Source organism: Podarcis gaigeae (assembly GCF_964106915.1).
Source record: "Podarcis gaigeae genome assembly, chromosome: 14".
Lineage (NCBI taxonomy): Eukaryota > Metazoa > Chordata > Lepidosauria > Squamata > Lacertidae > Podarcis > Podarcis gaigeae.
Window position 1 is genome coordinate 50,114,161 of NC_139690.1, and position 25,505 is coordinate 50,139,665.

General features: G+C 43.4%; 1 protein-coding gene across 1 annotated transcript in view; it reads right to left on the minus strand.

Annotated features, from left to right (window-relative positions):
• Nucleotides 1-25,505, minus strand: part of MAD1L1 (mitotic arrest deficient 1 like 1) — a 453,662-nt gene that overhangs the window by 212,209 nt on the left and 215,948 nt on the right. Inside the window, exons 14-15 of the mRNA XM_083711565.1 lie at nt 13,221-13,309; nt 2,760-2,850 (exon numbers count right to left, since the gene is read on the minus strand). Coding sequence (XP_083567691.1) covers nt 2,760-2,850; nt 13,221-13,309 — 180 coding nt within the window. The remainder of the gene's footprint in view (nt 1-2,759; nt 2,851-13,220; nt 13,310-25,505) is intronic.

Sequence of the window (25,505 nt, forward strand, 5' to 3'; positions counted from 1 at the left end):
CCCCGCACATCCCAATCTTCAAGATTGATAATAAAAAAGAAATCTGATTCCCCTCTAATAGGTGTCAAGATAAAATCAATGGTCTGGTCTGCCTGAAATCTGAGTAATAGAATGTGTGTGTGTGTGTGTGTGTGTGTGTGGTTGTTTAAGAGAAGAAAAACAAAAACATCACCACCACAAAACAATGTACAAAGCAATGGGGAGTAGTGGAAGGGATGGAAATTAAATTGAACAGAACACCACAACAATTTTGTGGTTGCTGCACCTAGGAGAAGTAAGAAAAGCAGAGACAACAGCCCCACCTTCACTTTGAGAAGGAAAAACCTCAGTCTCATGAGTTGCCCTCAAACAATAAACACCTTAGAAGTTGCTATTAACAGGAAAGATGGGCAGTAAGGAAGCAAAACACACAATATCATTTACTTCTACAACAATTTCTGCTTTCTCTTCTTCACAAACAGCAAGTATTTTAAAAAAACCAAATTTCAAAATGAACAGCTGGTTATTGTTTATCTATGTTCTGAGAAGAATTATTCCATCACCACCACCACCACACATGTCACTGTTTCAGAAGGGAAAAAGTAAGTGGTGCCTTCATAAAATGAGATTAGTTGGGGTGGATGTTGTTGGGAATTCAAGCCCATATCAGGAGAAACTGGCAACAATCCCAGGCACCCGGCTTGATTCCCTGTTGACCTCCCTGGCTGCATTCCCCAGCAAGCGCAGGCTAGGTCTCGATCGGCGATTCTTCTCAAACGTGAGAAGAACACACCCCCTCTTTCCTGCCCCCCGGCAGGGGAAAGAGATAGACAGAAACGTATTTACATGCCTTTATTTCTGTCTTTGCAGCATTACAAAAAACATGACTGCTCTCTTCAAACTCCAGCAGTGTAGTGACAAACACTTCCTGGACAGGAACAAACGGAAGAGCTCATATTACACTCTGAGCTAATTCCAGTGCTTCGCACTGTGAATTGACTGTCCCTCTGTTTCCCACAGGCAGTCCTTTGCAGCAGCATTGCATCCATATCGTAACAGATGTAAGGATTCCAAAGGAAGAGTGTGCAAAAAGGCTCCCCCACCCCACCCCACCCCACCCCACCGCTTGCAAAGTATTTGTGTCACAATACTACAAGATCCTCTGCATCAAATTTGTGTCTACTTCTCTGCTAACTTTCAGTTAAGAATCCTTGTCAGTTTCAAGAAGGAAAGAAGAGATGAAAGATCAATGCATTTAGGATATGTGTTGGTGTCATTTCAAATACAAGCAAAACAATCAAACAGTGAACAGAATATAGTTATAGAAGGAAATCTTGGAAGCTGTCCTCAGTGGTCTGATTTCAAGAACATAGAAGAAGCCAAGAGACGCATCAGGCTTGCACAAAACACACGTTTGCAATTAGTAACGGGATCAATATCAGCAGTAGAAGTCCATTCGTTCCAGTGGACAGAGAGTTGCACTTGGACCTGAGAGACCAGGGTTCAAGCTCCAGCTCAGCCATGGACTCACTAGGTGGGCCGTGGGCGAGTCACTTCTCTTCTTAGACTCAGTTCCCCACCTGCAAAATGGGAACAATAGTGACCTACCTCATGGGCCTACTGAGGACATGAACGTGTTGGGGGTGGGGAACCACTTTACACAAGGAACTGCTCCCTCCTCCTTCTCTGGGGCGGCAGCCACATAATCAGATGATGGACATAATCCTATGCAGTCTCAAATTACACCATAACACTTTCATGAATGAGATGGAGGGGAAAATAACATGGTCGAGTTTGGACCCGACAGTTACAGAAAGCAAATTAGCAAATTTTGCTACTCAAAATCCATTATCTCTATGAGAGGTTATAACTGGATATTTCCATCACTGATGGTGCATCCATATTTAAGACACTTGTTCAACTCTAATTGAGCCTCATAATAAACAAATTTATGTATGTACATTCGTAAGTGCATATGTATGTATGTATGTATGTATGTATGTATGTATGTAGTACAGGAAAGCACAAAGGGGATTATCAACAGCAGGACCTCACACCTTTTGAACAGATTTTTCCCCCAGCTGGAAAACAATGCAGGAACATGAAAGAGATTTATAAAACCATAACTGAAATACTGTAGGGAGAGTATGAAGAAATGTAGTCAATCAGAGCAGAAGAAATTTGGAAACAGCCATGTAACTGCAGATCAGAGACAATGGAAAAAGTGGTACTTCTAACAAACTATAGAACTCACTCCTCCAGGTGGCTACAATGGCCAACAATCCATGTCACTTTTTTTTTTTTTTTTAAGACAGGATACATCCATGGAGGACAGATCTGTCAGTAGAGACAAGAAATAATAGCCAGAAGAGATGCTCCATATCTGAGGGCACCTTAGACTCTCAATGTGAAGCTGTGGATGTATGGAAAAATAGGACTTTGCTTATGCCTGCATTCAATGAATTAATTGTAACATTAAACTCTACATCTGATTATTAGTCTGCACTCAGATTCTTATTTCTAAGCATTCCAGGCCTCTGAACAAAACATTATCCAGTTATCCAATAACAGAAAATACTCCAGGGTCTTTATTGGAGTGTACAAAATATTATGAGGAATATCCTAGCATGAAATCATTACGAAAAGATGAGAGTGCAGGATGGGTTCAGCTTCTGAAACATTGTTCCCGGCTGAGGAAGGGCAGAAATACCAGATACCACCCCCAGTCATCAGTCCAAGGGCTGTAAGCCAGACCATGACAAGCTTCCTGATGCTATTACCTGAAGAGTAATCTGTTCCATCTTCATCTCCAGGTTTCTGTTCTCCTCTTTCAACTGGCTTCGTTCAGTCTCCAGTTCTTCAATCTTTAATCTAAGGGGGGAAAGAGACAAACTGGAACCTTTGCTTTTGATACCTGTGCCACATATAAGTCTCATAATAACTGAGAGAAATGCTGAGCAGTGAACATCACATGTGGCCAAGGCCAACCAAGGTCTTCTACTGCCTCATATTTATTGAACAGGCAAGAAGGAAGAATGGTGGTTTCCATCCTGTAGAAATCCTACCCAAGAGGATGCCCATTTCTCATGTGCAGAAATTGGAAACCTGTGACCCTCCAGATTTTACTGGACTCCCAGCCCGCATCACTCCTGACCAATGGGCATGCTGGCTAGAGCAAATAAGAGTGAGTCCAACAGCATTTGGAGTCCCACATCTTCCCACTCCTGCTCAAGAGTCACAATGAATTGAGCAAATCATTGGTTCCTTACCCAGGATAGTTAACAACAATTAAAATCTTTGGATTCTTATATGCTGGGAGATAGGCTCTTTGTCTGCAGGCCCACAGTCTAAACAACCCTGTCAGTCCAGTGACCTCCAATACTGAGAGCCTCCATAATAAAGCTCTGCTGTTTTTATTGTAATTATTTGTATGTTTTGAACATATTTTATATATGCAAATAGTTTAAGTCTATTAATGTTTAATTATTCTTTAATGATCGTTTTCCCTATGTTTTTAGCATTTTTTGTTTTCATCCATAAGCTGCTTTGAGTACCATCAGGGGAAAAGGTAGGGCATAAATAAACAAATAATTGTGGTGATGGTGATGATTATAATAACCACCTTTTTACAGGATAATGAAGAAATAACCAAAAGGCTTTCATTTTGTGATTTTAAGATTTTAAGAGTTTGTTTGATTGTTCTGTCTAGAAAGGTTTTTTTAAAAAAATGTCTTTGAAAATGGTATTCATAATGTTTATTTAAATCAGCAAAGCCTATTTGTCAGCAAGTAGGATTAAGTAAGCTTCCTGGGAGACAAGTAAGATTTTCTTGCTGACACCTTATGAGAAGCCGGTCATCGGAATTGCTACATTGTAGATTATTTATATTTTCAGCACTTAACAGCAGAAAATAATGTGTTTCTTTCACCCCATTCACTACAAAATTGATCACAATCAGGAGTCTGTTTCTCAAGGACCTGCTTGCCTTATGGAAGAAACACACCCCCCCCCCACTCACCCATCCTTCAGTGCTTGAGATTTTTGTGTTTTAGGGCTTCATTTCTAAACCTACGTAGAGCTCATAAGGACATAAAGAAAACCCAGCTGGATCATGCCAAGGGCCCATTCCAGCATCCTTTTTATACAGTGGCCGACCAGATACCAATAAGCCAGCAAGAAGGGCAAGAGGACAACTGATATTCAGGGCCACATGCCTCTAATCCTGGGGGTAGGTGCACACAGAGCCTTATCCTCTATGAATCTGCCTAATCCCCTTTTAAAGCTGTTCAAGTGGGTGGCCATCACTGCATCTTGTGGAATAAAACCCCATGGTTTGACTATGTGTTCTGTGAAGAAGCACTTCCTTTGGTCTTCCAACATTCAGCACCAGCAGATGCCCCAGTTTCTAGAATTACGAGGGAAGGCAGGGGAAAAAAGGGACTTCCTATCATTCCACACACACACACACACACACACTATGCATAATTTCTCACTTTTATCAGCTCCGCCTCCCACCAACTCACTGTTTTTCTGACCAAAAAAAAGCCTAAAATATTGTAATGTTTCTTCATAGGAAACTTATCCAACCTGCTGAACGTTTTGCCCTTTTCTTCTAAAGATTAAGTGACCAGGACTGTGCACAGTATTCCAAGTGTCAAACCACATATTTGAATAAAGTTATTGTGGTATTGGCAGTTTTATTTTTGACTCTAAGCTTCAATGTCTTCTCTCCACTGACTGGTAGTCATGCCCCAGTTGAAGATGTTCTCAGAGAGAACAGGCACTCTACACATGTTCAAGTGTGCTTTCTTCTTCACTAGTATTTCTGCTTCAGGGCTGAGCTGAAGGCGTATTGCTTGGCCAGTTACTGCAGATCTGTGGTTCAAATTGCACCATGAATCAGACAACACTGTTAAAGAATACAAACCGCTTCCCCCCACCCACCCCTTTCTAAGAAGAGACTGTGGAAAATAGGAAAAAAGAATTTCAGCTATGAATAGTGCTTCAAATCCCTTGAAGGGTTTTCCTGCAACAGATGTAATTGAAATTAAAATTATCCCAAAAAGCAGGCTCTGAAGGCATAAAAATGCAGCATTTGAAGGCACCTCCATGGCCCTCAGAGAGCATTTTAGCTCGAAGGCAAGAACTCAACCATACTGCCTCTGCTCTGAGCTGTGAATCTGTTTTTTCCAGGAGGTTGGCCTCCTGAGACACACACACACACACACTTGAAATGTTCAGAAGTTAAGATAAAAAGCATATACTGTATCCAACAATTACAACAGTTTATTAAGAAGCAAGAAACCCACATCCGACATTCATCTAATTTACCTGGTGCTCCTAAGCTAGTCTTACTGCATGCCCCTTACAGAAAATCAAAACTCCCCTGAATGTCAATGATCATCCTTTATTTCAGACAGCAAAGTACTGAGTGCTTGTCTTTTTTGAAACATTAATCTAGCAAACATGGTCATAAACATGGGAGTGAACTATTTCTGGTGTGGAGCCATCTCCATCTCTGCAAGAGACAGAATCTGCTAGCTTTTCCATTCTCGTCCACTTCAATAATCTAAGTTAGGATCAAGTTCCTTCTCCAGTATCCTGGTTATACCCCAAATAAGGCAGCACCAATTGGCCATTGGCCTAAGTGCGGTGCTATTCTGGTGATATAAATAATTTTCCAGGGAAATTCCACACAGTCTTTGCTTCAGTAGGTTGATTGCGGGTCGTAACGTGCCAAAGGATTTGGGAGGGAACCACAGGTTGATGGTACAGCACATGCTCAGTGTGGAGAAACTAAAGGGGTTGACTGTCAAAACTAGAGTGGCTCACACATTATGGTAAGCCAAACTATGGTTTACTCTGAAAGAACAAGCTTGTGCACCCCACTCCTTCCTTGCTCAAGTCAGAAGGAAACAAACCAGAGCACTGGTTCAGTTTTATATATGAATCGGGATTTGTTTGGAGAGAGAAAAAACACAAGTACTAGTTCATCTATATGCCCAGTCAAACTGAGCTCTTTGGGGATAGAGACCAGTTCACATACCACTGCTCTTAAGCCCTATGGGTCTTTGGTATAGGAACACCTATAAATCTGAATAAATTATGTGCTGGACTGTGGCTAGTCAATGAGCTTGCTTTGTGTCCCTAGCACTTTAATGCGCTCTCTCTCTCTCTCTCTCTCTCTCTCTCTCTCAACTTCTCTGTCTTCAGAGAACCCAACCCAAATGAATTTGTCTTCCAAGGATCCCCAAATCTATCAACTATGAAACCTACACCATTATAGATGATTCTAGAGCATGGATACTCTGTGAAAAGAGGGCACTGCCAAGGGCACCTCCATTATCCTGTATGAACTGAGAACACATCCTGGCTTAGGGAGAAGAAACATGGTGTGCCCCCAGAAGTTGGACTACAACTCCTATCAGTGCTGGTCACTGGCTGCCCTGACTGGGGCCGGTGGATATCAATGTTCAGCAATATCTGGAGGGTAGCACATGGGCTTCCCCTGCTCTAGAGCAAGGAGGAGACAGGATTGCAGCGATGGTGAGGCAGTCTCCTGGGAACGCTTTCTGTCTTAACTGATCTTGTTGGGAAATCCCCAGAAAGCTATATATACCTAGCCGGCTGAAAAATCACTGTCTTCATTGTTGTATCACACAAACCTTTCAGTAGCCACAAAGGAAACATCAGCATTATGAGAAACACAGATGGGGGTAGAACACTCAAAAGACAACAGCACGTGCTGTGGCCAGGCATAAAACAGAGGGGAAATGAACCCTGTGGCTGCAACAACCCTTCAGACTAAGCGTTCCAAATAGCAGCAACACGGGATGTTGGGAGCAGCACAACCTCCAGCAAGTGTGACTAATGGACACTGGCAAGAACACGACTTTCTTTAGAATTACTGAGGCTCTACCCAGTACTAAATCCATAGACAACATTTAGGATTTACTGGAGTACTTGTTTGACAGCAGAAAGAAAACGTTAAGATTTGTTCCAGCTGAAGAGGTCTCTTCATCTGCTGCTACTTAAGTCTTCGGGGGTTTAAAAAACAAACAAAGCCAACCTAATAGTCATGTTCCTCTTCCTCCTCCTCCTCCTCCTCCTCCTCCTCCTCCTCCTCCTCGTTCAGGTAAAACCTGTTACTCTGCAAACCTGTTCAGTACAGCATGGTCAACAGAATCAAATGCCAAAATTAGCCTTTAGTCACACAGCTAATGTGCTTTATGGGAGGCAGGGTGTAAGTGAGGGACTGACAGTGTTAATATTGCTTTTGTCATCTCCTCAGAAGTAATAATGTTGGAAAAGAATTTCACATTTAATGTTATAAAATGTTTGATAAAAAGAGTGCTTTGTTCTCATGAGTAGGAAGGGAGGAGGGGAAATAGATAAAGTCTTTCAAGCTTCCCAGGGAAAATTTACTTTCCATATTAAAGAAAAAGAAAACAAAGGGTTTCTATCTTTCTTTTTAGAGCCCTCACACATAGGCTATGAATACAGATTTGGGGGATTAACACAGGGTGTCTTTGTCCTCCCATTTCTGCATTTGTTTTTCAAAAGTGTGTGTTTAATCACAAGGTCTGTATGGAAGACACCTATAATAGTCTTCCTCAACCTGGTGACCTGACATTCAGATGTTTTAGACTGCAACTCCTGTAAGTCCCAGTCAGCGTGACCATTTTGCTGGGATCCAAAACACATGCAGAGCACCAGATTGCTGAAGGCTGCTAAAAGCACAGAATACTTCCTCCTCTTGAGCCTCCCTCAGATACAATAAAGGATTAAAAAAAACCGAATTACTGGTCATGTGATATGGATGGGGTAGGATAGATTGATAAAAGGGAAAGTGGTTTACCTACTTATGGTAGATTTGAAGTCAGGACCACCTAGTTCATAGCTTCATCTCTCAACCATTATTCTACAGGTGTGGAACCAAGGAAGTCTCACATCCTTTGGCTCCAGCACTGTAGGTTGGTCACAAATTTTAACACTGCCATGGATAGGGTGAATACTGGCAGTATTATCATTGAATAATAATTCCCCCGCCCCTCTTTTCAAAGGCAGGATGAAGTATTTGAATACTGAATTTCTAGAAGTTTCTGGAGTTAAACAGGAAACAGCAGATGGTAGCTGAGGGGGCAAATGTAAGATACAATAGAATACATTCCCTACCTGCTTAGGTTAGCCTGGAGGTAACATGGGACAGAAATAAGAACTTAAAGAACCCCAATGGATCAAATGAAATGTCTGTTTAGTCCAGCATCCTGTTCTCACAGGTGTCAGTACTTTTTTTCTCTGTCCTGACAAGGGCTTGTTGTAAGCTACATTTCTTCAAGGTATCAGGCAAAAGAGGGAGGAGGAATGGACAGAGTGTGCAAATTATAAACTTGATACTTCCAAAGGCATCAGAGATGTCATCAAGCCTGGGAATACTTGAAAATCCAACTGTTTTCCTCTTCTGTCCTTGACATTGTTGGCAAATGGATGTGGCAAATGTTGATTTATGAAGATTAACACTCATTAATGGGCCTTGGAAGGGAAGGTGCTGCAGTCCATGCCAGCAGATCTGGTTAGTCATTGATAAAATGTTTTGAAACCTTCCAGCTCCCAGAAGGCAAGGAACAGAAGGCTGGTTTTACCGATAGAGCTGCACCATATCAATCAGAAGAAGAGCATGCGTATTGTTTGCAGAATTTTTAAATTTCCCTGTAACATCATGCATACCATATTTCAGAAAAGGAGGAGAACTTTAGACTCGCTTTGCTTTATTCAGTTCTCCAAAACTATATTTACTACAACAGATTTCCTCAGGTTTCTGCCCTTCACATGTTTTGGACTGAAAATCAGTATGCCCAGGCTGGTGAAACATAAACATTGCCATCAACAGAGTCACAGAACTGGATCATCTGTCTCAAAAATCCGCATAATAAACCCATAAGAGGAGAGGCAGAAGCTGCAGGGTGAAATAAAGAATGGCCCCTAAACAGATGGACTCATTTAAAAAAACAACCCAATTGGTAGATCATTAGCTGTAAAGCAAAAAGGGGGACATTCCTGTGGCCAATTCTGAAGCTGTGTTCTACTGGGACAGTTGAGCAGAACACGGGACGCTTTTTTGCTGCATTTCCCCTCTTTTATATCAAACTGATTGAAACACTGCGTTACCAGCCTAGAGACCAAGCAAACTACACATTAAGAAGAACTTTTTAAAGTTCAGCTTTTGCACAGTCAGCTGCAAGGGAGAAATGCGTAGTTTAATCTTTCTTTTATACCACAGAGACATCCATACTTTAAAAATGACAACAGAGAAAGCACATTTGAATGTAAAGCAATGAAAACACAACTGCAAAGTCTCCCATCAGACCAGGACACTAATGCAAGTCATCACAGATCTAACAGGCTTCGTCTGAGCTTTTTATTTTAAATTAAAACAACCAAACTTTTGTTGTTGCTGCTGCTGCTCAGTTATTGGTACAACTGCCTTGGAAAGGGAGCTGTAAAAGCTTTAATAACAGAACGAGGAGTTATCTATTTCTACCACAGCTTTTATAAGGGCCTCCGAACCCTCTGCTGGAATGCTGTTTTATAACTTCTCTCTTATTCAATCACAACATGTACACCTCTGCCATCTGCAACAGCACACTAGGGGGACTATTTTTTTTCCTGCTGGAAGCACATCAGTGTTACAAAAAGGCAAGACTTTGAGTCTTTCTTACATGGATGCTGACAGATCCTCTGTTTAAAAGGCAGGCACCTAGTAAAAATCAAAAACAAACCGCAAGGCTGGTTCCATGGGGAGGAAAGTAAATGCAAGGGATAAGCGACGAGGGAGCCGCAGCAATGGCAACAAAGACAGTACAGGAGATTTAAGAGGTCCCGCCCTCATAAAAAAGGGGTGAGGTAGATGGCAACCCAAATAACAAACACTAATAACATGCCAACACACAGCCGTAACAATTTAATAAAAATATGAAAGGGAGATAGTGTCAGCAAATACAGTGGTGCCCCGCAAGACGAACGCCTTGGAAGACGAAAAACTCGCTAGACGAAGGAGTTTTTCGTTTTCTTAGCCGCTTCGCAAGACGCATTTCCCTATGGGCTTGCTTTGCAAAACGAAGCTTGCCCCGCAAGCTCCGGGGATAGCGGGGAAGCGCAGCGCGTCTTCCCCGCTGTCCCCGGACCTCTTTTGAAGCAAGGGGCGGCGGGGAGAAGATCGCTTCTCCCCGTTGCCAGCCCCGCAATCTCCGGACCCCTTTTGAACCAAGGGGCGGCAACGGGGAGAAGCAATTCTCCCCACTGCCCCTTGCTTTAAAACAGGTCCGGGGACAGAGGGGAAGGCGCGCGGGGAAGGCAGAGGGGAAGGCATTCCTATGGGAAACCGTGCTTCGCAAGAAGAAAAACTCGCAAGAAGAAAAAACTTGCGGAACGAATTAATTTCGTCTTGCGAGGCACCACTGTAAAATGGACATAGATTAGTTTATTATGAAATCAGTTTCAATAACAATATTTGTCTGTGGGAAGGGATGGTTATTCTTTAGCTGCTTTGTTTTTAATTATTTACTTGTTTTTATCTTGTATTTTATTCTGTAAACTATCCTGAGATCTTATGATTAAGGGCGGTATATAAATCTAATAATAAATTATAAAATAATGACACCAATATTAGGGAGACTAGAGGTCAAGACAATTTGTTTGTTACTATAAACATTTCAAAACATTTTTGTTTACTGTATAGGGAGCTCACACCAGCAATTACTTATGTACTAGGGGCTTCCCTCCCTGCCTGTGTTGCTCCTACGCACCACGCTGCCAACCTGCCTCCCTTTACACCTCACCCAACCTCCCCACCCCGCAGAGCTCCTTTGACCCCTCCATCCTCACCTGTTGATGCCCCATTGCCAATTCCCCCCCCCCAACTGGTCCAAAACTTCCCACCCCACCTGTCACAGCTCACTCCAATTCCAAGATCCCTTGGTCAGGGAAGAAAGTAATGGAGAGGATGAAGTCTTTCTCCCCTTTGCCCATCCCTAGCTGCAGACAGTAACACTGTCACTGGCAATGGGGAGCAGAGTGAATAGGAAACAGCCTTTCACAACAACCATCACACCCACATTGACCTGCTGCCCACCTGCCTGCAGCTACCTCCTCCTCATCCCAGAAACCATTTCTCTCTTGTGGGCAGCTCCCCAGCAACTGCCCCACTTTACTGCCATCTTCTTCCTCCCTGCTAAGACCAAAGCAGTGGTATCAGTGCCTGATGTGAAGCCAGAGCAGAGGACGGTTGTGGGGAGCTGCCCCAGCCTGCTCCTCCTTGTGTGGTTCATCTTCAATGCCTGCTATCTGCACTGACAGCTCACTTGCCCACCTGCCTGCCATTCTGCCTTCACACCACAGTTGGCCCGGCTGCCTTGTGGTGACAAGGCAAACTGCAATGTGACAACATTTTTTCTTACAAAAATATGGCAAAGTAAGATTGAATAGTTTTATACTTATATCGGTGCAAAGTACAGCACGGTTTAATCATCAATGTGATTTGAATTAACTAAGATTCCTTTGAGCTCATCACGCATATCCAAGTTAGTTCGCATTTTTGCTCTCCACACTTGCGGTCCCAGAACTGATTTAACTGCAATCTTAAATTATCAGTTACCTATTTCACAATAAATACAATCCCTGAAAACCATGGGTGAAGATGCATGTACGAGGATTCTGAAGTGAGAGAACAGTTTATATTAATTGTGGGATAATTTGCAGTTCAGGCTACCATCTGCATTAGGAATATGGAACCACACAACAGTCAAAGTATCTTTGGAGAGTGGAGGAAGGTTAATGAAGTACTATGGAAGTTAAGAGATTATAGGAAGCAGCAATGCGAATTTCAGCTCAGCACTTTCTAATAATGTTCTATCTTTGGGCTCCCCCTCTGCAAGATGCCCAGAGGTGGGGTGGCTACAAAAAGGGGCCTTTTCTGAAATGGCTCCCTGTTCATGGGATGCTCTCCCCAAGGAGGTCACCTGGCACCATTTCATTTCATGTTTATACCACTTCATTATTTTTTTTTGGGGGGGGGGGAATCTCAAAGCGGTTAACAACACATTAAAACATCAAAGTATACAATCAAGGCAACATAATTAACAGGAAACTAAAATATTATCTGAAAGATTTCAAAATAAAACATTGCAAAGGATGTCAACTACAGAATGCAGATTTAACACACCAAAGTTAACCCCCCCCCCCAAATTCAGAAGAAAACATTACCAAAAGAAGTAAAGTATAAAATGCACATTTAAATTCATTATATATAGGCATCAGGCAAAAGCTTTCATCTATAACCAGGCCTTTGACCTTTAACAATCTGTGACTCTTTGGAAGCAGTTGGTATGTTTTTAATGTTATTTCTTCTTTTTTCCTTTTGGTTTTAATGCGGGGGGGTTGGGTCTGTTTCTTTGGTCAGTTTGCTTGCCCTGGATAAAGCAACCAACCAAGATAAAGCAGCCAACAAATTCTATAGAGAGGGGGGGTGCAGAGGAGCAAAGTTCAGTGATATCATTTTGACAGACATCTCATCTCTTAGCTTTGGGTATTACAAACTAGAAAGAAAAGGTAAAAGGTAAAGGTACCCCTGCCCGTACGGGCCAGTCTTGACAGACTCTGGGGTTGTGCGCCCATCTCACTTAAGAGGCCAGGGGCCAGCGCTGTCCGGAGACACTTCCGGGTCACGTGGCCAGCGTGACATCGCTGCTCTGGCGAGCCAGAGCTGCACACGGAAACGCCGTTTACCTTCCCGCTGGTAAGCGGTCCCTATTTATCTACTTGCACCCGGAGGTGCTTTCGAACTGCTAGGTTGGCAGGCGCTGGGACCGAGCAGTGGGAGCGCACCCCGCCGCAGGGATTCGAACCGCCGACCTTTCAATCGGCAAGTCCTAGGCACTGAGGCTTTAACCCACAGCGCCACCTGCGTCCCTACTAGAAAGAAAAGCCACCTTTGAAAAGCCACCTTTAAATGCCTGCTTTTCCACACAGGTTGGCAAACTGTTCAAGAGTTCTGCCCTCTTGTTTTCAGCCTGCCAATTAGTCAGGAGAGAAATTTTAATCTGAGATTATAGTTTAGTTAATTAATCATACCAATTAAACTTCACAGCCCTATCACTAAGGAATTTGATTTCTTCTTCCTAATTAGAAGGTCTTGGTCTCTTCTCTTCTCCCTGGGTGCCCTGAAAGCAGGAGAGGAGGCTCACCTCAGCGCATTCACCTCCTCTCTAGTGATGAAGACACTCTGATGATGGGCGCCTGTCTGGCTCTTCAGCACCTGTAGCTCTGCCTCCAACTGCAAAGCAAGCAAAGGGATGCAAGTGAATCTCTCCCTCTTTGTTTCCCACTCCCCAAAGACACATAGATTTACATAGGAACACGTAGATACAAAAAGCGATGGAGGAGACAAGTTGATGGGAAGAGTATAATCAAAAGGGAAATTGTGTCCATTCCTGAGTAAGCAGCAGGCCTGAAGGTTTGAGTAAGCACCTCCTCACCTGTCATGCCTCTCACCTTGGTAAATAGATGCCAAAACACTGCTTTATGGATCATACACTACTGGTTAACCAGAAGAGGGAGACTTAGTCAGGCTTAATTTGTTTCCACTAGTGCCACTTCCAGGGAGAACAGGATCTCTGCAGTAATGACATTTTAGCGGCATCTGTACAGTAAGCCCATAAATTACACAGGAGTTACGTTCTGGAGGTCATGCCTGACGCCAAAATCTTGTATAGTCAAAACACATTTGGGGAAATTGTAGGTGGGGTTGCCATCTATCTATCTATCTATCTATCTATCTATCTATCTATCATCTATCTATCTATCTATCTATCTATCTATCTATCTATCTATCTATATCTATCTATCATCTATCATCTATCTATCTTTGCTAAGTGTATAAAGCTGAATGCACACAAATGAAATGGGCATAGGTTCTGAGTGTATAGTAATCAAATAAATGCCTAGAGAAGGCTGAGGGTCCTCAAAACTGATCTTCCTCTAAAAGAAAATGGTCTGCCACCAAAGCAAATGCCAGACTACTCCATCCAGTTCCTCCCCTTGTGACTATAAAAGGGAAAGACAAGCCAGAAGCTTCCTTGTTTCCTCAGTTCCTGGAGACAAACAGGAACAAGATAGTAGAGCTTCAAGGACTAACACATGTTCTCTGGGCTCTCCAACATCTTGCACCACCAAAACAAACAGACAGACAAATAAAGAACATATCCTCATGATGCTGACACAAAACCCTGACACATACACTAAGCAAAGGAATGGAAAATGATTACCCTTGCTTCTCCCCCGCCCCTAATGTCTATGACAGCAGTGTCTCACATCGAATGTAACTAACCCATAGAAAGAACTCTAAGAACTGGGAACAGGGATGTTGTATGTACCCTTGCTGTCTATGAATATCCTGCAATAAAAATGATTTTTTTAAAAAATGTACATATCCCCTCCTCTAAAATAAAGGCATGCTGAAACAGCATTTGCCTCCACATATCTGATTAAACTCTGACAAGAGAAAATGTTTTGGGTTGACTATAGATCACACTGGCTTGTAGGACATCTGTCTGGAAATGTTAGGACATCCTTCAATGCCACCCCACCCTCCCGGCCAGCCCTCCCATCCCATCCCACCCAAGCCAAAACAAAGACTGTTCTTTCCTATTCCGTTTTTCTCTTTGCCATCTGCCATTTCTTTAAAGCTCCACGGAAAAATGTAGTGTTTTCTGCACACGTAGGAAAACAACGAGCAAGCGCTGCCCTAATTAGAGATGCAAACCAGGGGAAAAACCACACACCAAGGGCTCAGTCTTCAGCACCAAGGGAGATAAGCTATTAGCATACAGTATCCTTCAGCAGTGCTGGCGAGACTCACACAGCATTCTAATTCCACACTGGAGGAGGAGTGGGTCCGAGTGAAGCCAGATGGTACTGAGGCTTTGGCTTCATTAGGCAGGGCAAGAAGGGTGGGTGGGGAAAGGGCAACTTGTTGACAACTGTAGAGCCACTCCTCGTCGTAGGAAGCTGTCAGAAATGAAGCTGCCAGAGCATATCAAAGGTTTTCAAGGCATAAAGGACGCAGAGGCATAACTATTAGAACTCAGAGTGTGGAAAAGAAATGGCATCACTAAGGGCCTGTTTTGCCAACAAGGAAAGGAGATTCAGGATGTTCCATCCCCCCCAAAAAACCTAACTTCTGATTGCTTCCCAAATCCAGTCACAACAATGGAGAGGGGTGGGGAGTACAGTTGCACCTGTATCCCCACAATATAAAAATAAAATAAAGTTAATGTATATTGGCTGGCCGGATAAGATTATCACAGCAAGAAACATTTCTCTCAATTTTCTGATTACAGAGCTTCTCTCTTTCCCAGCACAACCCATTACAGATGGCCAGGATAAAGCAGGTGCCCTAGATAATTCCAGGGATGTGAATTCCAAGGCATCAGGCCTGGAAGGAAACTTTCAATTCCACCCCACCATTCTAGCACAAAGCCATTTATTATGTGCTTTGTCTTCCCATTCCTGCCGAAGGTTGCAATGAGGTTTGTTATTATAGTTCTGTGCTGTTCTCTGGTCTGCGTGCGGACAGCATCCAAAGATGCAGCGCCAGTAAATAGGCTATTTATCATTGGCTAAGCGGCCTCAGCCTTGAGTCCAAGTGCCACCTGCTCTCTTGACATGAGCAGATAAATTGCTCCTGGCTCCCTTTAGAGGAAAAGGCAAGGGGTTAGTAATAGATTGCTGTGGCTTGTGATTGTGTGTTTATGGCCAAAGGAAGGAGGTTGAGCATATTATGAAAGTGTGCATATATATGTGGGAGGGAATAGCCTGTATATTCCTGAGTGATACAGCGAAGGATGTTAACATTGGAAGGATACTAACAAGGCAATGTCTACTCCCAAACAAATCCCAATGTGTGGATTTGTGTTTTAATGGCTGGTTTCTTTATATAAGATTTTTTGTCTTTTATGTGTTTTAATTATTGATATATTTTGTTATTTATCTTTTGCTGCGTATTGCCTTGGGCTCTGTCAAGGAAGGTGATTCACGGATCCTATAAACAAGTAAACAAGGTGTTCCTAGTGGTGCTGATGGAAGCTGCAATTTCTACATCCTCCCTTCATGGCAAAAAGACTTGTTAGTATAAAAACAAACTGCCCCAAAGGGATTATTACTTACCTGATAGTCTCTCAAACAGAAGATTCCATGAGGAATTGATATCACATTTGAAAAATGGAAGCGTTGTTTGATAATTTATTGAATTGCAGGATTTCATCTTTGGACAAATGAGAATCCTAATGCTGTGAGTGGGTCACCAATCCCACTGAGTTGATGAATCACTTAACAGCACTCCACAGCTCAGAATCAGCCCCCCCCCCATAACACCTGCTATACTGAAAGCTATTATGGACAGCCTATTCTTTATATCAGCCAAGGCCTTTATGACATGACTAAGGGCACATCCATAAGTAAAATCCTAAGCTGTGATACATGTGTAAAATGAAAGCAAGATGAAGTGTTTTGACCATGCAGTACAGTTTTTTGGACTGTGCTAGAGAGTCTTCTGTTGGCTTCACCAAGCCACTTCTACAATATATGACTACTCTCCATCAGTGCAAGACACACTGAGTGTTTGCATCTTCTTATAGTATGAGAATGTGAATTAGGTCCTGAAATTGGCCAGGCCTGTCATGTTAGAAACTTCCTGCCCTTGCCTGCTCAACAGAACAAGACCTTCTGCCTGGACAGAGGGTCAGAAACCAAGGAGGAAGTAGCAGCAGATCCTGAGGGAAATAAAGTGGTTTTGTGGGAAGCTGAGCATATGAGCAGAAGAACAGCAAGCAGCTATCTCAGGCAGAGGGGTCTTGGAGGGATCTTGAAGGGATCTTGGGCCAGATTAGATCTCTCCAAATAGCCAAGAGCAGAAGCCAAGGAGCAAAGTCAGCAGTTGGAAGAGCAGTTAACCCATAATGCTATTATACTGAAAGAGCAAAACAAGCACTGTAATAGCTCCATTCTCCATGTTATTTGCTTGCATTCATCCACAGCATATTCTTAACTACAGTGGTACCTTGGGTTACATATGGTTCAGGTTACAGACTCCACTAACCCAGAAATAGTACCTCGGGTTAAGAAATTTGCTTCAGGATGAGAACAGAAATTGTGCTCCGGCAGCGCAGCAGCAGCAGGAGGCCCCATTAACTAAAATGGTGCTTCAGGTTAAGAACAGTTTCAGGTTAAGAATGGACCTCCGGAACTAATTAGGTACTTAACCCGAGGTACCACTGTATAGTTTTAATGATATGTGCAAACCAGGCTGCCGTGTCAAACTTATGTAAGGGCCACTCATTTAAACAGAGACATTAAAATGTCACTGGCATGATTTACTGTTCCTTTCCTAATCATGCTTAATGTTGTGTTTGCTTTTTTGCATCTGTAGTATGTTCAGCTGGCATTTCCAGGGTGCTATACAGAATGTCTCAAATATATTTCAGGAGTGGTGAAAGGAAAATGTTTATTATTATTTTTAAAATCCAATATGCACCATTTTGTACCCACCAACACTGAATTTCATCTAACAGTTTGCCAAACAATGGGTAAGTGGTAGGTAATTGCCTAACACTCTTTAGTTCACTTCCAGTATAATTATCTCACATAGTTTCTATCCTTTCTATTAATGAAGATGTTAAAACAAATCTGAAAATGTATGGTCTTCTATTTGTGAGAATGTACCATTCAGGGCCAACCTCCAATGCTAATCCTCAGGGAAACAATAAAACCAGAATATTTTGGCTGGATGCACCAGAAATAATATATGCATTTCGGCAGAAACCAAGAACATTTCTGACATGACTGGAAGAATAAAATAATAGCATTATGGGTTAGCTGTTCTTGCCTCATTCATTTCCACTTTACCTGCCTTTTGAGATGGACATACAGTTAGTTTACATTCACCTAATGGGGACCATTAGTTCAAGACTATCCAACCTGATCTTGGGCAAAGATCCTCCATTTGAAGCCTGAAAAAGTTGTTTCCAGTTAGGAAACATCAAATTAATCCAGGACTTGATGAGCGCAAAATGGGCTATGTAGTAAGATGTGGGCCATATGTGGGTGGCTGCATCTGAGTTGAAGCCTGGAGCTAATTCAACCCTATTCCAGGTGCAGGCCTATACATTTTGTCACTCCTTTCCCCTCAGATACATTTATTTTATTCCCTAACTGTATCCGTGCATCCACAAATACTTGCGCCATCATTGCTTATAATGTTTTGCTTTTCATTTAGCAATTTTTTTAAATCATTCCTCCAACTTCCAACCAGTGGAGGCTGCCCCTTTTGGGAAAGGGGCAGTGCCCACCAACCTCAGTCTGCTCTCAGCTAGCCCCACCTGCCTGCCTTCTTAAACTCCTCCAGTCCAGGGGCTGGCCCCGGTTTTCAGATTCCTCTTCTCTAGGTAGAGGATGAGGGCAAAACTAAATTAGTTGGCTCTGTCATTGCCTTTCATCCCACTTACTGTTTCATATCCCTGCATTCTGCCACACCACTGCTTGCATCCAGAGTACAGTAAAGGCCGCAGGCCAAATGAACTTTAGGGTCTTAACCCCACTATAGGCTTTTTAAACCACAGGAGCTAAGTGGGATGTGCTCGTCTAGCTCAGTTTGTTCCACAGTGCCTGCTGCATCTTGTCATCCATAAGGAATTAGAAATGGGAGCACAATACATTTGTATTTGTACTTGAACTGCTGCTCTTCTCTTCTCTCAGAGCTTACTCTTAGAGCAAAGTCTCAGTAGACTTTAAGGTAAAGGTAAAGGTACCCCCTGACAGTTAAGTCCAGTCGCGAATGACTCTGGGGTTGCGGTGTTCATCTTGCTCTATAGGCCAAGGGAGCTGGCGTTTGTCCGCAGACAGCTTCCAGGTCATGTGGCCAACATGACTAAGCTGCTTCTGGTGAACCAGAGCAGCTCACAGAAACGCCATTTACCTTCCCGCCGGAGCGGTACCTATTTATCTACTTGCACTTTGATGTGCTTTTGAACTGCTAGGTGGGCAGGAGCTGGGACTGAGCAACGGGAGCTCACCCCGTCGCAGGAATTCGAACTGCCGACCTTCCGATCAGCAAGCCCTAGGCTCTGTGGTTTAAACCACAGCGCCACCCGCTGTAGTAGACTTTACATGATTCTTATTCAAAGTAACTAGATTTGGGCTGCCAAATGACAACGTCTTCCTTTGCCTAAGCACAATGAAAGGTTGTCATAGTAGTCCTCTTTGGCTAAATATAGTAATATCTCACCTGCAATTGTGTTTTCAGCACAATTCAATATGCATTTGCTCAACAATAAGTCACACCAGATTCAACAAGAGGCATGAACAAAACTGATGCTTTAGGTCGCACAGAGAGATGCAACACTAGCAAGGTAGAATAACTCTGTGTTGCGTATCCATGTGCTCATGTACGCATGTGTGTTTAATTGCAATTAAAATGCAATTTCCTCACAATGCAGAACCTTGAATGGTGTGTTGATAGGTACTTATTTGCTTTGGCTCAGTTCATGAGGTAATTTTTTTAATAGCTTCAGCTAAAAGTAGAGTAGCCACCCCCACTCCCCACAGAGATATCCCTTTCTAGTTACTTCAAACTGGATGTCTCATTATCAGATGCAACATCTCTATGCGGTTCCCTGTGGTATTTGTAATTTGGTTACATTGTTCTTTACCAGGGTTAATAGGTGATCCACTGCTAAAGTCGAATACCTCAAACGTGTTTTTACCTTTTCTACGGGCACCAGCTTTCTTGCACTTCCTACTGAGAGGAATTTCTTGTAGCACTTAAACAAAACAGCCTACTTGAAATTGGAGTTGAGAGGAATGAGTAGATCTTAAAGGCATCTTAAAGGTTACAGTCAATTAATGTGGGGTTTCGATGAGCTCTTTGACTAGTGCAGGGGAAAAACCTCAGTGAGTTGGCTCAGGCATCTCCCGCTATTGTGACTAAAATCAACAAATGCCATTTGGGTGGCCATGGTAATACATTACAGGCCAGATGTGATGGGAGGCTAGTTAAGGGAATGAGAGAGAATTCATGTTTGTTCTTTTCTTATACAGCAGAAGGAGGCAGAGATAAACATGCCCCATTATGATTAGCAGGGAAGACTCCAGGGTAGGTCCATAGCTATGTGGCTGAGCACATTCTCTGCATGCAGAAGATCCCACGTTCAATCCATGGTATCACTAAATAAAAGGATCAGGTGGCAGGTTGGGGGGGGGGCTCCACTTGAGAGCAACTGGTAGATGGGGAAGACTAGATGAGATGCCACTGGTGCAATTAGCAAATACCGTATTTCTCCGCTATAAGATGCCCCCATGTATAAGACGCCCCCTATTTTTTGGGCAACAACCAATTGCCAGTCCACCCTCGGCACTATCCACACTCATGACGCTCAGCTCTATCTGCTGATGGATGGCCACACTGACTTGGCCCCAAACACACTGACCAGATGTTTGGAAGCTGTGGCTGGATGGTTTCGTGGGAGCCGATTGAAACTAAATCCTTCGAAGACAGAGGTCCTATGGCTAGGTCGGGATGGCATGGGGATGAGGGACCAACTCCCTTCTCTTGCGGGGGCCCAATTAGTGCCATTGCCTTCCGTTAAGAGTTTTGGTGTAATCCTTGACGCCTCCCTTTCCATGGAGGCGCAAGTTACAGCAACAGCCAAGGCGACATTTTTCCACCTTCGCCGCATCAAGCAGTTGGTCCCTTACCTTTCCCGCCCCGACCTGGCCACAGTGATCCATGCGACGGTCATCTCCAGGCTTGACTACTGTAATTCGCTCTATGCGGGGCTGCCCTTGAAGCTGTCCCAGAAACTCCAGCGGGTACAGAATGCTGCAGCGAGGCTCCTCACGGGGTCTCTGCCATGGGAGCATATTCACCCAGTGCTTTTCAAGCTGCACTGGCTCCCGGTGGAGTACAGGGTCAGATTTAAGGTGCTGCTTTTGACCTTTAAAGCCCTTCACGGCCTAGGACCCTCGTACCTACGGGACCACCTCTCCTGGTATGCCCCACGGAGAGCCTCAAGGTCCATAAATAACAACACCCTAGTGGTCCCAGGCCCTAAGGAAGTTAGATTGGCTTCAACCAGAGCCAGGGCCTTTTCAACTCTGGCTCTGGCCTGGTGGAATGCTCTGCCTCATGAGACCAGGGCCCTGCAGGATCTGATTTCTTTCCGCAGGGCCTGTAAGACAGAGTTGTTCCGCCTGGCCTTTGGCTTGGAGCCAATTTGATTCCCTCCCTCTCTTTTTTCCCCCTTTCTTTTCCTTCTCCTCCTGCGATGAGGCTACATTTTAATACCTTAATGTTCCATTATTTTAATGTTGTATTTTATTTTTGTTTTTAAGTTGTAATCATTCATCTTGTTTTTATTATTGCTTGTAAGCCGCTCTGAGCCCGGCCTTGGCTGGGGAGGGCGGGGTATAAATAAAAAAATATTATTATTATTATTATCCATGTATAAGACGCCCACTGATTTTTAAAAAAATCTAGTCTTATACACTGAAAAATATGGTATATGTTTTGTTTTTTGAAGTGTAGATAGCAAGTGTAAAGGCTCTGATCTCAGTCAGGATCCTGTGCTGGTGGTGTGTGTGTTTGTTTGTAAATAGGATTTAACCGTTCCCCACTCTGATTCTGATCCAGACCACCCCTTCCCACATGGCTGCACAGGAAAGAAGCTGTCATCTGCACCAATGGAAGTTTTTCTAAATGTAAAGAGAAGGTGTGAGTCCCCCAATCTGCAGAGGAGGCAAAGATTAAAATCCCCCTACCACCCACCCTGGTCACAACAGGGATCAGGGCCCCTACACTTACATACTTTTAAATTCACACAATAGCAAATTACATGGATGACATTTTGCCTAGACTGGCCCTTAAGAGCAGAAAACACTGGGCTAGATGGACTAATAGGACAACTAGATATAAAGCAAAATATGGTCTTTTTAAAAATGCCACTGCAGAAATCTTAAATTTACTACATTATTCAATACTGTTGAGAGCAGTCCTATATTAAGGAACAACTAGTATAGTGTAATGTAATGTAGTGGTGTATGGGCGGTTAGGGCAGTGGTAGTACCCCCATGGCATGGGTGACATGTCATGCTCCTTCTGGGGTAGTTTGTCTGCCTTTGGCCCCCACACTGCACTCAGCTCTCACTTGCAGCTCCTAGAAGCTGTCAGCATGTGACAGCAGCCACACCCTGGGAAATGGCTTTGACTGGCCAGCTCAACCAGGTGAGGGTCTCAAACCCTCGGTGAATTAGGGACTTCCCCTACACTTCCCTACACAAAAAGGCAGGTTCTGGCAGATCTAGGAGAAGGAAAACTGAGCCTAAACCACTGCTGCCTTGAGGGATATCTTTGAGAGAAGAGAAGGCTAAGGAGTAAACCCTATACAAATCTGGAGTCCCTAAGGTAGTTGGATGGCACCTTGTATGCCTCCTTCTCAACTCCAGCAGCTCAGCTGGTGCCAAACGTCTTGCTCTGCTTTCCTTTGGATCATATCAGCGAGGCCGAGAAGGGGGTCTTGTCATCTGGGCAGCCCAGAAGCTCCACACACATTGCCCAGTCTCGTGCCCTGGGGAAGTCACTTCGGTGCTGCTAGCACAGCGGTTCAGCTTCATCCCCAGAGGCGCACTCCATTGTCTCTTGAGGCAGGCAGATGTCAATAGAGCAACAGAGTGTAGTGTAGTAGCTGAGAAGCTGATTTGTGAGCCAGGATTACTGGGAAATAATGTGTGGCAAGCACTGGTTGATATGCATTATACAAATTATTACAATTTCCCCAAACTCCTGAGCATGTAGATTGTTTATTTTTTAAACCAACATGAGGCACTGCAGTATACCTGATGGAGCGCCTCCACCCCACTGTTCAGTCCAGACACTGAGGTCCAGCTCCGAGGGCCTTCTGGCGGTTCCATCACTGTGAGAAGTGATGCTACAGGGAACCAGGCAGAGGGCCTTCTCGGTAGTGGCGCCCACCCTGTGGAACGCCTCCCATCAGATGTCAAGGGAATAAACTGACTATTAGAAGACACTTGAAGGCAGTACTGTATAGGGAAATTTTTAATATCTGATGTTTTACAATTTTTTAATATGCTGTCAACCACCCAGAGTGGCTGAGGAAACCCAGCCAGATGGGCAGACTATAAATAAAAAAATTCCTCTTCCTCTTCTTCTTCTTCTTCTTCTTCTTCTATGTTGCACCTAGTGCTGTTGACACACGTTAGTTTCTAGTGTCTGTCCTGAGTATTACACATCATCTGGAAGCATGTGTGCCAAGTGTGAAAAATCTTAAAATTAGATGGAACACTAAATGACTGCACATACCTTGCCAAAGATTGTGCTATGCAAGTGCTGAATCTTATTACTGGAAAAGTCTGTTCCTTTTGGCAGTTGGTGGTGCATGTTTGAGGTTGCTTGGATCGTTGTGCCTGTGGTAACAAGTAGAATCATACAGCTGGACAGCGCCTCAAAAGTCACCTAGTCTAAACAGTGTGCCTATGAAGGAAACCCACTGCTACAGCATCCCTGCTAGGTAGCCGGCCAGCTATCTCAGCAAATAGGTAAGTTTATGTGGAAAGGAAAGATGCTCACAGAAAACAGTGGTTTATAAACTTGAAGAAATTTTATGATGGTCCTGATGTGGGGAAAGGTTGCTTCCTGCCTCTGGATGTTAGAGAGAAACTGCCGTATAAGCAGAATCCTCGGGGGAGCAGGAAGGAGCCTGGTCGGAAGGGGGGCAGCTGCCCCAGGCAGCCAGTGGTGACAGCTCCTCCTCCCATGGCACTTTATTCGTTTGTAGCAAGCGCTCCTGGTAATTACGCCTCTTAATTTAAGAGAGCGAGTGGGAGAAAAGAATATAAATTCATGTATTAACTTTAGAGATTGAAAATGGGTAGAGCGAGCCTTCTTTCCCGGAGAATATATTTGAAAATGAAATAGAGTGACATTTGGTATAAACTTGAAAAATTGCCCTCTTCTAAAAGCAACAGGAGTGGGGGGGGGGACACAATACATGCTATATTTGAGAGGAGCTGAAGTCAGCATGTATGGTATGTATATCCAAATATCTATGTCTACGCTATACATACACTATAAGCAGCAACCTGCTGGAGGAAGCATTTAACCCTCTCTTCATGCTAGCATGGAAACTGGTGTGTTGCTCCATGCCATTAACCCAGATTCTAAATCAGCCCAATTCAGTTTGGTCCTATGCTACTTTTGTATTGCTTTAACCATCACTAAGTACTTCTAGTGTGAGTGAAGGCTCTGAATATCTTGGCAGGCAGGGTTCCCGTTCTTCTGCACTTTCAAATGTTGCCAAGCAGAACAAACAGGGTGGGGGGCTTATGCGGCAATATATGTTTTGACCCAAGCAAAATGTTCCTTATCCCAGTCAGGTTGAAATTTCTATGACTGTTGCAATTATCTCATAATGGGATGAGCATGTTCCAGCAAAAACCTGGAACCTGGATTACGACCCTAACTGCAGAGATGAGATGAGTATGCCATAAACAAATCTACATTACCCCTAGAATGTTGTCTCTTGTTGTAGGATTGTAAAGCTACTTTAGGAGACAGTCTTAGCTTAAAAGTGGGGCGTAAATGTAAGAAACATCTTGCTAATGACACACACACACACAGAGAGAGAGAGAGAGGAAATAATTCAAGCATTTCTATTAATGCAGATTTCTTTTCCACCCTTTGCTAAGGTCTTAGGCTAGATCCTAAGTCTTTAACAAACTTAAAATCAAACAAATTTGCTCAAACAAAAGACGTTGTTCTACTGGTGGAACTATTGATGTAATTCCTGCCACCCTTGTAAAATGTAAATAAAGTGCAGAGCCCAACATATTTGTGGTCAATTATGAAGAACAATGCCACCCATAAATGCCTGGAAGCTACAAACACACACAAGCAGAGAGTCTATTGCAAACGTTTTAAAAAGTTCAGCAAACAGCAGAAAAGGGCTGAGGAAAGATTTCCAAAAGCTTCCTTGAAAAAGAGCAGGGTGTTTTTTTTTTAAGGTCAAAGATAAATAAGAAGTGAATTGTGTAGAGATGGCATGATACTTGGAAGTGAAAGGCCATGTTTAACTACAAGTCTCAACACAATTCAAGAAGGTATTTAAAGCCATAAATATTTAAGTGCACATAAACCAGGCAGTCTTGGGAAGAACTCTATGCTCAAACACACAAATGGCAAGAGAAAGAGTCACATAGCCAGTGCTGTACTTGCTCTGGCTGAAGGGAGTTGAAGAAGGCTGGCCCATGCCCCCTATTCTCGATAATCTTAACGCAGCAATGTGCCAAGGGCATAGCCACACTGTTCTAAAGCAAGGGGCAGAATGCACTGCAACAATACCCCGATTCCCCATAGCATGTGTGTGAAGATGCTGTCACTACCAGTAAAGCATGAACGGCAATGA